General features: G+C 54.7%; 1 protein-coding gene across 2 annotated transcripts in view; it reads right to left on the bottom strand.

The window, feature by feature from the left end:
- The window catches only part of MED27 (mediator complex subunit 27), a 173,432-nt gene that overhangs the window by 17,765 nt on the left and 141,182 nt on the right, over positions 1 to 14,485 (bottom strand). For both annotated transcript variants that reach the window (XM_081103981.1, XM_081103980.1), the window contains one exon: positions 2,696 to 2,803. In XM_081103981.1, coding sequence (XP_080960107.1) covers positions 2,696 to 2,803 — 108 coding nt within the window. The remainder of the gene's footprint in view (positions 1 to 2,695; positions 2,804 to 14,485) is intronic.

The following is a 14,485-nucleotide window of genomic DNA, read 5'->3' on the forward strand; positions in this document are numbered from 1 at the left end:
GATAGGGAGCCCGGTACGGTGCTGGTTTCCGGACACACATTCTCTCTGATGAACGGAGAGCCCATGCCAACCACTCATTAGGAAAACCCGTGTGCGCACCTGTGCGTGTCCTTTATTCTCAACCCACACTCCACTCCCTGCTGCTTCCTTTAGTTCCCACCTCTAATTGTTCACTCTCCCCTTTCACTCCAGGGAAAGCACTTTCACACCCCAGGTGGGCTTTCTCATCCCCGTCCTGCCCCCCCTATCCCCCCCCATGTCACTGGGCTGTGCGCCAGGCCCTGGGGTCTATCCTTGGGACACTCAAGGACAGCTTGTGTCCTCAGGAGCCACGGACAGGGGGAGGGCTGAGCTCTGGCTCAATGTGACAGTAGGTCTCAGTTTCCTGATCTGGAAAATGGGTCTAGGATTCAGTAACCACTGTAGGCAAAGCTTGCTTCAGCACAGTGCCTACCAGACCAACATACGGGTACTGTTAGTATTTTTGTTACCTGCAAGATAGACGTGGAAATAAATTACCACGATGTACTAATTCTAGTTAGAGGAAAAGGGGGCTCCCACACTGTGGATGGAGTCGTGATGGCACTGCGCCGTGAGCGAGGCAAACCCAGGCTGCCGTCGCCACAGCTGTGCTCGCGAGAGGCCCCTGGGAAACGGGACAGAGTGAGAAGGAAGATGGCACTGAGCCGGGTACCAGGAAGAGGGGAAGTTCATCAGGTGGACGGGGAGGGCATGCACCCTGGGCTAAGGGCACAGAGGGTGCCAATGAGTGAGAGAGCGCCAATAACACCAAGGCTGAGAGGAGGACAGAAGGCGTGTGGCGAAGGAGGCAGACGAGGTCAGAAAGGATGATGGGCCAGCTCGCTAGATGCCTGGCTGAGGAGTTTGGATTTTATTCCACGCCAGAGTTTTCTGCAAACTGCCGGTGTCACGATGTGCTTTCCGAGTAAAGGGGGAAAGCGCTTGGTGGTCACATAGGTAGAATCCTGCACACTGCACGCCCCTCGGGAGACGCCCGAGCACAGAGCGGCCCAGGCTCTACGAGCTCCTGCAGCGAAGAACCCGCCGAGCCCTCTCAAACTCCCTGACCGCAGGCTGCTCGGTGCCCAGCAGCCACCTCCCTGGTTCCTGCTCTGGGCGATGGGGAGATGGCGAAAAGCAACCGCACTCTGGGAAGACAGCTCTGGGAGCCAGGGAAGACAGACTGGGGAAGGGACCTGGAGACTAGACGTGAGCGGCTAGTGCGGGGACTCAGCTGAGAGGCAACGAGCTGGAAAGGAGTGGAGGCCAGGAGGGGCCCACTGGAGGGACATGTAAGGAGGAGGACCCGCCGACAAACTAGATGGGGGGCGGGAGGCTGAGCAGGTAGACGGTGGCACCACTGACCAAGTGACGGAGCCGCGGACGGAGCCTGAGTTTAGGGGGGATGATGCGCTGAGTTTGGGTCCATTTGGAGAGAAGAGGGGTGACACAAGTCAGTCCAGGAGTGACTGGTGTGGGTGCCACGTGGGACCTCCGGGGGGATGAGAGGCCAAGGCACGAGCAAGGAGAAGAGGCCCGGAACCCGGGCGTGCGGAGTAGAGGCGTGAGCGGTAGCAACTGATGCAGTCAGTTTTTTTTTTTTTTTGCTAATCCTCACCAGAAGGTATTTTTCCCGTTGATTTTTAGAGAGAGTGGAAGGAAGAGAGGGAGAGACACAGAGAGAAACATACATGTGAGAGAGACACATCGATTGGTTGCCTCCTGCACGCCCCCTCGACCAGGGCAGAGGATCGAGCCTGCAACCGAGGTACGGGCCCTTGACTGGAATCAAACCCGGGACCTTCAGTCTGCGGGCCGATGCACTACCCACTGAGTAACCCGCCTAGGGCTGTCACCTCTTTTTAAGAAAAACGTTTTCTCCTCATCATAACATGGCTGTTGGGTGTGAGTGCTGGAGTGACCACACGTAGGTTTACGTGGGACTCATGGAGAGAAAGGGCAGCCCCGAGGGGCCAACGGCCCGGGTGCTGAGGGGCACAGGGTGCATCGGGGTGGTGTCTTGGGCAGAGCACCCATTCCGATCTGGGAGCAGGCACAGTGCAGGCTGCCAGCGCCCATCAGCGTCTCTCACGCTCGCCACAGAGCCATGTGGACAGTGCGGTGACGGGAAACTAGGAGCTCACGAGGGTGAACTTTCCATGAAGCAAGTCACCCACAGAGGAACCCGCCTTGGGTCAGGCGCATGGCTCAATGGAGCCGCTGCGGACAAGCTGCTTCCTGCGCTCCCTGTTAGTGTCCCGGAAAGACGGGTGGCAGCTTGTATGGCGAATTGGATTTTCCTCATGGTTTTGGGAAAAGCTAAATGCTGGGCCACGGGCTACTATGCTGCGAGACGAGGCAAAAAAAAAAAAAAAAAAAAAGGAAGAAAGGAAGAAAAAGGAAAAAATCCCTTTTCTCAGAAGACACATTTAATGAGGCACCTGGGGTCTAAGGCGATAAATCAGAAATTCAACTGAGGGCGTCGGCTGAGAGGAGAGCGGGGCCTGCGGAGACGGGGAGAGGGTGTGCTGCGAGCTCTTCTCCACGCAGACACGGCCATGTCGCCCGTCACCTCGGCCTCATCACGCTGCTTAAGCCGCTCGGCGGGGGCTCCGCCACGGGGGCTCCGGGACACGGACAAGAACGGAAAACCAACGAGAGGCCGCCCGCCTACCTTGCCGTCTTCCGTGTAGACGTTCTCGTTGTAGCCCTTCACGATCGTTCGGTCAATGAACAGGCTCCGCATGACGACAATCACTTTCAGCACCTTCCCCAAGGTCACCTGCCAAAACACGTGTGCAAACATGAGCACCAGCCTGAACATGCAAATCACACACAGCTGGGCAAGATGATGAGGAGGCGACGCTGGGCTCGCCTTCCTGTGTCAGAGGCACCGGGGGCCACGAGGGAGGGTGTGCTGGCTGTCCCGCGCGCTAGCGTCCCAAAGCATTTAGTCCCACACTCCCAGCAACACAAGTTCTTCCTTCACCACTTAAAGATGGTGCGGGCCCCTCATCTCACCACCTGAGTGATTTCTACTGGCTCATAGCTGTCAGGACGAGCCCCAGGTGCTTGCTATCTGCGGGGTAAGGTGACCCCACCCCAACCCTCATTTTCTCTGCCCTGAGGTGGTCCCCTCCCAGGCTGGCCCTGACTCTGGTGCTCTCCACGAGTCAGCGAGCCGGGTTCTCAGGGCCATCGTGGCCCGTGCACCCCCGGAGTCCAGGGAGCACAAGAGAGATGACAGGCAGGCCCGGGTGCCCCCGGGGCAATCTGTGTACAGTGGCTGGTCAGAGTGGACGACGATTCCCAATAAGTTCTGACCGTAAACGGAAAGTGGCTGAATTTTATCTCCAAAAAGGAACAGAATCCTGGAAATATATTTAAGTGCTTTTTCTCTTTTAGAATTTTCAGGAAGTATATGGATTAAAATATACAAAAATAGTGCAGTGTCATATATGCCAGGGAAGAGTGCCCGGCTGTGCCGGCTGGAGCCCCAGCACTCAGAATGGAAACGGCGCCTCCCTTTCCTGGGGCTCCTGTAACTCGTCTGACACCTGGGTGAGACCCTGGAGCGAGTCCCGCAGAGGCCAACCCCACAGAATTGGCCAAAGGTCCCCGTTGGTCTGAGTGAGGACAAGAACCCCGCCCCCCCCAGCAGCGGACCCCCTGCGGCTCCAGGGTGCAGTCAGTTCTGGGGGCCGCCCCCCTTTCCTTATTCCCCAGTCCTAGCGGTGGTCCAACTGCCTGTCTGCGTAACAGCCTTCCTCTTCCCTGAACGTCCCTGATACCCTGTTCCTTCAATAGCTTTCAGTTCTGAGAGGGTGTCTCCGTTCTTGCCCAAAATGGCACAGAATGTAAATCTGGCAAGAAAAAGGTGATGCACATATTTACATTTCAGAGAAAGTTAATAAAAACACCTTATTAAGTGTACAGTACTTCTCGTTACTGCTACACCACGTAACATTTAAAGGGTCATTTCTTACACAATTGGACACCACTGGCTAAGATGCCAATTAACCAGAGGCAGGAACAGCCGCTCTGTCCCCAGTTCAAGGCAGCTCACTGGCAGGAAGGGGGGTGGAGACGGGGGGGGGGGGGGGGGAGAAGGGGGAGGGGAGGAGGAGGCACCAAGTTGAGTTGTAACTTTGTAACTCTAAGCACTGAAATGAGCCTCCCAGAGGGTCCAGTGGCGGAGACGCTGGACCTCCTCCCGCAGGGCTGCTCTCAGCACATGCGAACTCCCCTGCGACGCCCAAGGGTAACCAAGCCACTGTCTCCGTAAAAGCACCTGAGTCAGGCTGACTTTAACTCCCTGGTACACTGCCTTGGAAATGGCTCAAGCTTAAGAGGGAATTCAGGGAAACATACACACCACAGGTACTAGACATTTTACATTTAACTTTTTTTGCTTTGAAGAGTGACCTTTGGTATTTCAAAGTTACGACGACGTGAGCATTGCTCCGTCGCGGTGCAGGCCGCGGAGGCGGCATTCCGCGCGGCCTGGTTCTTCCCGTGGCTACACTGTGACTGCCCAGCCATCCTGCTGGACATTAGCTGCTCCCACGGTTTCCCTAATACAAATACGGCCGCAACACACTTCCATTCACGAAGCCTTCAAGACATTTGGGATTACTTCTTGAGGACAGATTTGCAGAACTATAATTATTGAGGCAAATGGTACAAATATTTTAAGGTTTTTGATACAATCTGCCCATGTGCTAAGCACAGGGTTATGCCAACCAGAAAGGCACAAATACACCCATCTCAGTTTGCTCTCGCTAGCAACAGGTGCTATTAAAATAAAATAACACAAACTCACCCCTCCTGGAAGCACCAACTTAAATGATTTAAGTCTTTTATTATAGAAGATTTAAAATAACATACAAATAAACGAAATGGTATAGAGAACTCTAGGAACCCGTCCCAACATCAACAATTGCAACTCTTCCCCCTCCCCCACCTACTTTCCCCTTTCTTCGTGCTTAGTTAGTTCGTTCCCCTTTCTGTATTATTTTGAAACGAACAGCACAGAATAATTTTCACGTGTAAATATTTCAGTCTGCATCTCCAAAAGATACGGGCTCTGAAACAGCAAAGCCTCACCGTGATGCCATCCCATGTCTACAAACCAGAAATTTCCGTTATCCACGCTCAGTGCAGTGAGCGTCTAATCCCCACAGCCTCCCACAGCACGTTCGTGAGAGTCTGCTGGTCCCAGGACCTGAACCCGGACACACTGTGACTGCCAACGCGTCTCCTAAGCCTCCCCTGAATGAAAGGCATCCTCTCTCTACCTCCCCCCCCCCCCCCCCGCAACCCGATTTGCTGACGAAACCGGTCATTCCCGCCAGTTTCCCCACAGCCTGGATTCTGCTGACGGCCTCCCGGGTGTGCTCGACATGTTCCTCTCACTCTGCACTTGCCGTAAATTGGCGATTAGATGGCATTCAAGGCTGACTCTGTGTGTCCAGGCTGCTTCCCAGGCGTGTTCTACTCCCCCCACAGGAGGCGTGCGCGGTTGGGTCTCAGTGGGGACCCGCTGACCCAGCACTGACCCAGCAGGTTCCACACGGCGGATTCCATGCGATCCCCCCTTCCACTCACTAGCGGGAACACTTTATACGAAAGCGTCCCCTCCCCTCCTGCTTGGCTATGGAGCGGTAGGGCGCACTATACAGGAAGAGCAGGGAAGGGCTCAATCCTTTTTCGTTACTTTCCAGTCTTTAAAACAGTGCCTCGGCTCACTGGTTTCCTTCCACTGCACACGAGTTCATTTTCCTCCCTGACATTACCCTATGCCAGGGGTGGGCAACCTTTGTGTGAGTGCGTGCCAAAACCAGCAAAATCTCTGACTCAAAATTCTTCTGCGTGCCAACCCTAATTTTTTGAGAACATGTTACGCCTACTTGATATCTCTTAAGGTGTACGTATGTGAAGAACCTTGAAGAAATAATAAAATTCATTCGAGTGACAAAAACACAGTATATGATGATGAAAGATACATTTATTTTTTAATGTATACATGTACACTGATAGTCTGACAGAAAACTTTATGACTCCGTTTGATATTATCTGTAGGACTTTTGCTGCTGCATCACTGATGACAGAGATTTGACATCAGGGTTATATTTCGTGACCTTCAGAGATATGCACGAGCTACTGCTTTCATCCGTCAGGCTACTCCTATTACGAGACTTAACAAAATTCATCACTGAGAACAAAGATTCACAAGCGGATGTGGATGAAACCAAAACACTGGTCGGATCTAGGAAGGCAGGAGAGTTAAGGCAGAGGCATAGAAATTGCCCTTCCCCTCTCTAGTCCATCCATGTCTATGGTCTTTAAGATCACTTGTTATGTAAAATTATTTATTTATCTAAGATGCACCTACACTAAATTTATCTGAAAAATAAAAAAGTCGATATTAAGAAAAAAACTGTAAATGGAAGATTATAAGAGAAGGTTTCGCGTGCCAGCAAAAGTTATTGGCGTGCTGTGTTTGGCACGCGTGCCAGGGTTGCCTACCCCTGCCCTACGCGCTCAGATTTAAACGTATCTGCTGTGATTTTGTCTGGTGCGATTATTATTTATGTTGATGCTCAACCTGTCCCGTCTGCGGCTGGAGGGGCACCTGCTCGACGTGGAGTCCCTCACAACCTGGTCCCTGGTGCCTCCTGCCGTGGGGCGCCTGCTGCTCGAGGCTGCCGAGGCCCCGTCCTCAGAGGCCCTGGTTCTCGTCCTGGGAAATGGACTGCAAGACCACAACCGGGGCAAGAGCTGCAAATGACTCTGACGGGTCCAATTCTTGTTAATTTCATGAACCTGCATCAGGGTGCGTGACTCCTTCCCGCCTTTTTCTTGTCCTGGATTCACCTACACATGGAGCACCGCCATGCTGTGCCTGGACTGGGCTGCGCAGGTGGCGGACAACCAGTGCATGAGCCGTGCTCTGGTTCAGCCCCGCAGAGCTCCACGGCACGTGTCAGTTCTCAGGTGTGGGAGCCGGAGAGGACCTGGCGCTCAGCCAGGTGAAAATGCGTAGAACGAGAGCTTCTAAATGTTGAACACGGTCAACATGCAGCTCTGCACACAATTTTGAAGCTGGCGGTTTGAGGCCTTGGAGTCGGAGTCTCCGAGCATCGCTTCCCTCCTGACTAGTGGAGGTGAGGAGAGCTCCGTCGCAGAGTGGCCACCAGGCGTCCACGAGGAGATGCGTTGGTGAGGGTGTGCACAGGGCCTGCACGGAGGATGCCCCTGGTGGCTGCCCACACCCGCCAGCACTTCACAGAGGTGAGGTGACTGGAAGCCAGTTAACCTCAAAGCTGGAGCGAACTTGCCCTGATGTTGTCTTTCTGCCCACACCTGCGGCCAAGGGATGCTGCAGAGCGTGGCTGCAGTGGTGCTGGGCCGCGAGGTGCGGACATGACGCCCCTCGGTCAAGGGCACTGGGCTGCAGTCCTTCCTCTGCCACTTCGGGTGGTGTGACCCAGGGCAAGTCAGACAGCCCTCGTGCCTGTACTCAGCCGGGAACGCATCGGGCCTGCTGGAGGGTCAAGTGAGATGATACAGGAGACGCGGCTGTGGTGGGTGTGACGCACAACTGGGCACACGGCCTCCCGCCTCGTCCCCGCGAGCGCAGTGTGCGGAGGCGGCGCCCTCTCCCGCGCCCTCTGCAGCGCGCACAACCCTCTACCTGCCGCAGACTCTCGTGGGTCTGACTGTGTTAGTTTAACGAATCTGCGTGCACCAGGTTGTAGTGACCTTGAGTTCCAGGAGAAGATGGCAGTGCGTCACACACAGGCCAATGGACGCCACCTGCAAACTAGCCAGCGCCGGCCCGGGTCACAGGCAAGACGCCCAGCGATGGGGTGCAGGTGGGCTCTTGGCAACTGCTCTGGGATACCACAGATAAAGCTAATGCCATCTGCTAATGAAGCAGGCTTGCCGTTGCCACGGTAACCCTTCTTCTATGCTAAGCAGCACATTTCCAAAGAGCTCCCTCCATACCCCTCCTGCGTCTGTCTCCGCGTGTTCGATGGCAAGTTGCGGAGTCAAAGGAAGCCAGGGGGCCTGCCGGCAGGTCAGACCCTCCAGGAAGGTGCAGGAGAAACGCTGTCCCTGCCTCGCTCTGCATCGGCCTGGCTGACGCTGGGCAACTGGGCTGACACCGCTGGTCCTCCGCCTGCTCTCCATGAAGAGCATTCCTAGTTCACTACGGCAAGGCAGGTCCCAGGCAGGAAAGGCAGAGTGGGAGCGAGGCTGAGGATAACAGCAAAAATCCTTACCTCCACTCTGCCACCAAATGCCACCAAATGCCACCCAACACACACTGAGCAAATACAGCACTGGATCCACCCGCAGGCATGAGCGACACCGCGCGCTCAAACCTTCCCTCCGGGGCTTGCGCAGGGGAAAGGCACCGTGAACCTGAGCAGCGTCTGTGTCTAGGACACAGGGGAGGCAAGATGACTGAAAGCACATTTGCATCAGAAACCCAGGACCAGATGCGCATGCGTGACCCGGAACAAAGCCACACGAGGGTGGCGAGGGGGGCACAGCGCCTGTCGTTTGGACAAGGGCAGCACAGTGACCTCGGCTTCGGGGGCAGGGGTCTGTTACAAAAGAGAAGCCAACCATACGGCCACTCACAGCCATACAGCCACTCACAGCCACCAGCCACTCACAGCCACCAGCCACTCACAGCCACCAGCCACTCACAGCCACCAGCCACTCACAACCACCAGCCACTCACAGCCTTACAGCCACTCACAACCACCAGCCACTCACAGCCTTACAGCCACTCACAACCACCAGCCACTCACAGCCTTACAGCCACTCACAACCACCAGCCACTCACAGCCACCAGCCACTCACAGCCATACAGCCACTCACAGCCACCAGCCACACACAGCCATACAGCCACTCACAGCCATACAGCCACTCACAGCCACCAGCCACACACAGCCATACAGCCACTCACAGCCATACAATCACTCACAACCACCAGCCACACACAGCCACCAGCCCTCACAACCACCAGCCACTCACAACCTTACAGCCACTCACAACCACCAGCCACTCACAGCCTTACAGCCACTCACAACCTTACAGCCACTCACAGCCACACAGCCACTCACAGATGTCATTTTCCAGGACGTAAGAGGCCTGCGGTTCTGTAGGTGTTGTTTTTCCAGGTGTAGTTAGGAAGGTGGGGGAAGGGGAGGCAGCCAGGCATAGCTACCCCACAGCACTAAGAACCTACATATTTGTACTAATTCCTGAGAAAGAAAAGATAAAGCGAGTGACCCCAATAAGCACTTATTTATTGAGTAGATAAGTGTTTGTAGCATGGGACACACTGGGCGCCGACACGGATTCAGAGGATCATGTGACGTTAGAGCTGTAAAGAATTACAAAAATCACTTGTCCAAGTGCCCCATCTTAAAGGTGTCAGCAGAAGCCTCGAGAGGTTTAGGAGAGTCCAATACGGCTCCTCCCGGAAGAGGTGATAAAGCAATGTGTGACCGAGTAGCTAGAGGACACCCTCGGGCCCGGTGTCCCCAAGGAACCCCGGGGGGGGGGGGTGCTGCCTCGTCACCCTGCTGCGTGGCACCATCAAAAGGCACTTGGTTCCGCGCCTGTCGGTCATCAGAGGCTCTGAAAGGTGGAGGTGGCTGGACAGGTGAGCCCTCCCACCTGGTGACTCCTCCAAGAGGCGCCCTTAGATGTGGTGAAAATGTTCAGTGCCATCCAGGCTTCCCCTGACTCCTGGGGGCTTCCCCCGAAAAATGCAGACTTGCCCTGGGCTCCAGGACAGGGGCTGGGCATGCCTGTGAGGCCGCATACAGATGTCGAGGTGTCTGGCTTGAGCAGCAGGTAGATGGTCTTGCTGTTGACTGAGAGGAGTTGGAGAGAGGAGGGAAGAGCAGAGGCCGGGCTGGGGGGTCACTTCCCTTTATGGAGTTTGGAGAATGCTGATGCCCACGCGGAGAGACGGTAAATGGGAAGCTTGGAGACGGGACTCATGGATGAGGTCCTGGCCAGACGGTCGAGTTCATGGATGACCTTTCCCAAGGTGGCGGGTGCGAGTTCAGACGAGCTGAGACCTCACCCTGAAGACACCCAAGGAGCAGCATCTGGGCTCGGGGCTCAGGGGCGGGAGGCAGACCCAGCCCAGGCGAGGGTGGTCCCCGCGCTGACGCGCCACCTGCCCAACTCCATTGCAAAGGCTCAGGGTGTCCTCTGTGCAGTCGCCCCCCCCCCCAGCCCCCCCCTCCTGTCGGCAGCGCTTGGCTTTTTACCATCTCGACTGTCGGACGCGCGCCAGCTTGACCTTGATGTAGAAAATTTTCATTCGAATCAATACATAGACAAGGTCACTTTAAAATCCAATTAATATGAACAGGAAGAAGTGCCCCACAGCTCTGTGAGCTGGAAAGGACCAGTTGCGAGTTAGCGACAACAAAGAGGCGGCTTTTTGAGGACGCAGCGGCGGGGCCCCTTACACACGGGCTGTAGTCAGAACACCAAGAACTTTCTGGCTTCTATTTAGGGCACCTTAACATTAATCTAGTTTGTTTGAACAAATGTACTGAAAACTGTGAATTCCTGCAGCCCCATTCAAATAAATTAAACCTGGACTTCGGCTCACCCAGGAGGCCCTAGAGGAATCTAGGTGTTACCGCAGTGTGAGCGGAGCAATCTGCATTGATACAGAACAGTCACAAAAGTGCTGGCAACCATAACCAGAACCTGGGGGAAACTGAGGCACTGGTATTTACGAGGCTTGTTCCCACCAGCTTCCCACCCAGGACTCAGGGCGCGTCCTCCTCGCGTTTGCCACCGCGACCCTCCACTCTGCTCCCTGCGAATGAGAACGTGTGCTGTACCGCAGGGACGGGAGAACCACACAGGTGACAGGGACGTATCGCTATCCTGGGCTCTTTCCTGTCTGCTCATCGCTTTCCCACTGGGAGCTCAGCTCCTCTGCCCTTGAACCAGGTGAGCACAGGCTATAAATGACCAAGCAGCCAGTGGAAGAAGATGAACTTGCTCTGTAACTTCAAGGAACGACGGCAAATTATGTAAAGTTGGAATGCGGTGTTAGGGATGCCACTGAGACATCATGAACCTCTTCCTCAATCTGCTTTACGCTGGGAGCTCCTAAGGGGCTGGGGCTGAGCTGCGCGAGGGAGCCCCCCACCTGCGGCTGGCCCGCCTCTAGGGGACCCTCATGGGTTTGAAGCGCAGAGGCTCTGCAGTGCAGGGCCGTAAAGAAAGCATCCCGCACCCCGACCCAGGCAGCTGTGAGTGCTGCAACTTCGAGGTGACACTGCAGCAGCGAGTTAAAGCAGCCCGACTCTGCAGCAACGGGCAAGCTGCCGCCTGGCATGCTGTCGCCCTGCCGTCTTCATTCGAAAGCGACACAAAGCCAGCAGACTCCCGCCCGCCCCTCCCCCAGCCTCCAGTCCCCCATCGGCGGCAGCAGCAATGCTCCTCACACTCATGATTCCGGAATGACGCCTGTTTGTAAATAGCAAGACGAGATGCAATTAAACCACGAGAGGCTAAATAAACACACATGCTAATTAGGACCTTTCCAAGAGATTTGTTTTCACGTAAAGACTGGAATTTACCTTTCATTAATCTAACTTAATTGCAGTATGCACCAATAAACATTCAACGCGAATTAAGTGCTCTAAATAGCTTCCCCCTATGCAGGGCGGCGAGGGATCCTGGCTTTGGGTAATAAGCCACCTTCTGCGGAAGGCGGGGACTGACTGGGAAGAGCCTGCTGAGCATCAGGGAAGGATTTTGGCAGTAAGACAGGTACCGCACCGTTACCATGACGCCTGAAGTTAATGAGGTCAAGGTCACGGTTCAAACGGCAGCCTGGCCCCTCTTGTGAGTCAGCGAGCTTTGCTCAATCCCATGGTAGCAGACATCACCTGTTTCACGTGCCAGCTTCCTGTCACTGGTTCCAGGGGAGACGGAGTCACGGTCTGGATCAATCAGTTCACATCCAGTCCCAGGCCCAGAATAATAATGCCCGGAACAGCTGCCCGGTGGCTGTGTCTGAGAGAGGACAGCCGGTATTGGCAGGAAGAGAAAAGCTGGCGCTTTAACCTTTGATTCCAGGTGTGAAAGATTACATACATTTGACGATGAAACTGAAACAGAACGTGATGGAGTATCCACATTGGGCATCTTTTGTGCAAAGGCCTCGGAGCACCGAACGGTTTACTCCTTCAGCAAATGAGCCCACGTAGCAGCAGGCGCTGGATGAGGCCAGAAACCACTTCAGGAAACGCTGGTTGTTCTGGACACTTTCCTCCTACAGGTTTGACTGGTCCTCCCCTGCTCGCTGCTGCTCAGTCACCTGCCACCTTCCTCTCCGTCAAGTCCAGGCCGCCGAGGCCCCACCCCCCTCCTGCCCCCGCGGAGCCAGTGGCACCAGTGGCTGGAACCTGAACCTGGAAGAAGCCCGGTCCTGCAGGGCTCAAAGTGGCGCAATGCGATGCGTAGGCAGCCCCCCGAGGAGCTGGGACTCCACGTTACACTGCGCAACTGCATCCATTAGGCTCCTCAGCTCCTAGTTACAGAGTAAGTACTTAGGAAGTTCTCCACGGGAGTGTGTCCCTCAGTGCACTCCACGGAGAGGAAAAGGTGTCCCTGGTCAAGCAAGTCGGGGACACCACATACATAACCCTCCTCTTAAAGAGTCACGGTGCACACTGGCATGTTAAAGGCTCTGAAAAGGACTGCAATAAAGGTGCCTGCTTAGCTGTGTTTAACCACCGAGTGCTTCCTGTGCATATCAATCTCCTTAACAATTAGTGCAGCAGGAATCCCACCCCGGAAACTGATACATTAGTATTAGGAGAGAACTCGCCTGTTCCACCAGTCTCCAGCCTGGATGGTATTTCTCCATCCGACACCTCCCCTCGCTCACTCCACCCCACAGCTGCCGGTAGGAAGAGCCAGCCATGCTGCTGCTCTCCCCTCGCTCCAAGAGCCTGGGACCTGTGCAGGGGCTCGCTGTGAGCGGACCCATAGTGGCTCCAAGATCAGAGAAGGCTCCCTGACACTGGATGAAAACTATCCACTCTGAGATGGGGAACGGCTCCCAGTTCTAGAACTCTCAAGATTCCCTCTTACATTCATTTTTATGGTTACACTGTAAGTCTCTGAGAATCCTAGCCTTGTAACAGCATCACCGCCAGCCCTCACTTCATCACTCTGGTAGATCATATATAACAACAAAACAGCTAAAAAAAATCGCTCCGTGTTAGCGAGCAGATGTCTAGCCCATTTGCAATTAATACGACCCACTTCCATACAGTCAGACTGCTTAAAATTCCTGGAACAAGATGCAAAAGTTAAGATGCAAATGCTCTGATTTTAATGAGAATGAATGGAAACGATAAATCCTCTCTCCCTTTGAGAGGAGGTTACAATCTACATATAAGTCCCAACTGCACCCTAAATTTATCAACAAAACAATCATTTGATAAAGCCCGTGGGAAAGAAGGAAATAGAACGGGGAGAGTCAGAAATACATTCAGAAAGTATTTCCTACCCACATCAAATGCTATCAAAACCATCCTCTTTCAAGAAGCCTTTAAAGAAACCTGATTCACTGCGACAGTCCCCACAGCTCACATACGAGGAGCTTCCTGCATTTGTGTGACCCAGTGACCTTGCCACGGACAGCGCAGAGGGTGACGCCCTGGACCTCACGTCAAACCCCAGCTCCTGTACTCAGTGTGACCTGAATCTCTCTGTTCTCTTCCATGAAGCAGTGCTAACATCTTGCATGGAGGGGCTGGTGTGAAAAATCAAATCGATAAGCATATATTACAGTTCCCACCACACAGCAGGCAGAGTCACAGGGAGCAATTATTAGGATTCTACTCGTGATGGCAGGGGCAGACTTTTCTAGAATCCGGACAAGTCTCACCCTTCGTTTTCATTTCTCCCTGCGTGGAAGGCCTGTCGGCTTCCTGAAATCCCACCCCTTCCGTGAGGGTGTGGTTGTGAGGTCCCTCTTGGATGGCACTGTCACTGTGTGAACTTCCCCCCCCCCCCGCCCTCCCGAACCAGGTCCCCCACCCCTCACTCCGCTCGCTCTGCTCTGGGCTGAGACTGGCCTCGGTAACCAGCCCAGAGTCTAGCAGTCCCTGCACGCTGGCACGGCCCGACCCACCCGGGCAGTGGGCAGCGGGCAGCGGGAGCCGGTCCTTGTTGACTCTAACAACAGGGAACTTGGCTGCCATTGCACTGTTTGTGCCCCGGCTTCATCCACTCAGTGGAGGCCTCCTCTGTGCCAGGCACAGTTCTACGCCCTGCAAACATGACAAGGAACAGGAAGAATTTGGTAAAATTCTATTTTTCTGGGGCTCCCAGTCGTGCAAGACATTGGCTCAAGGCTGAGTAGAAGGGCAGGACCAGGCTCCCGTGA

This window comes from Myotis nattereri (assembly GCF_964212035.1).
Source record: "Myotis nattereri genome assembly, chromosome: 12".
NCBI classification, from domain to species: Eukaryota; Metazoa; Chordata; class Mammalia; order Chiroptera; family Vespertilionidae; genus Myotis; species Myotis nattereri.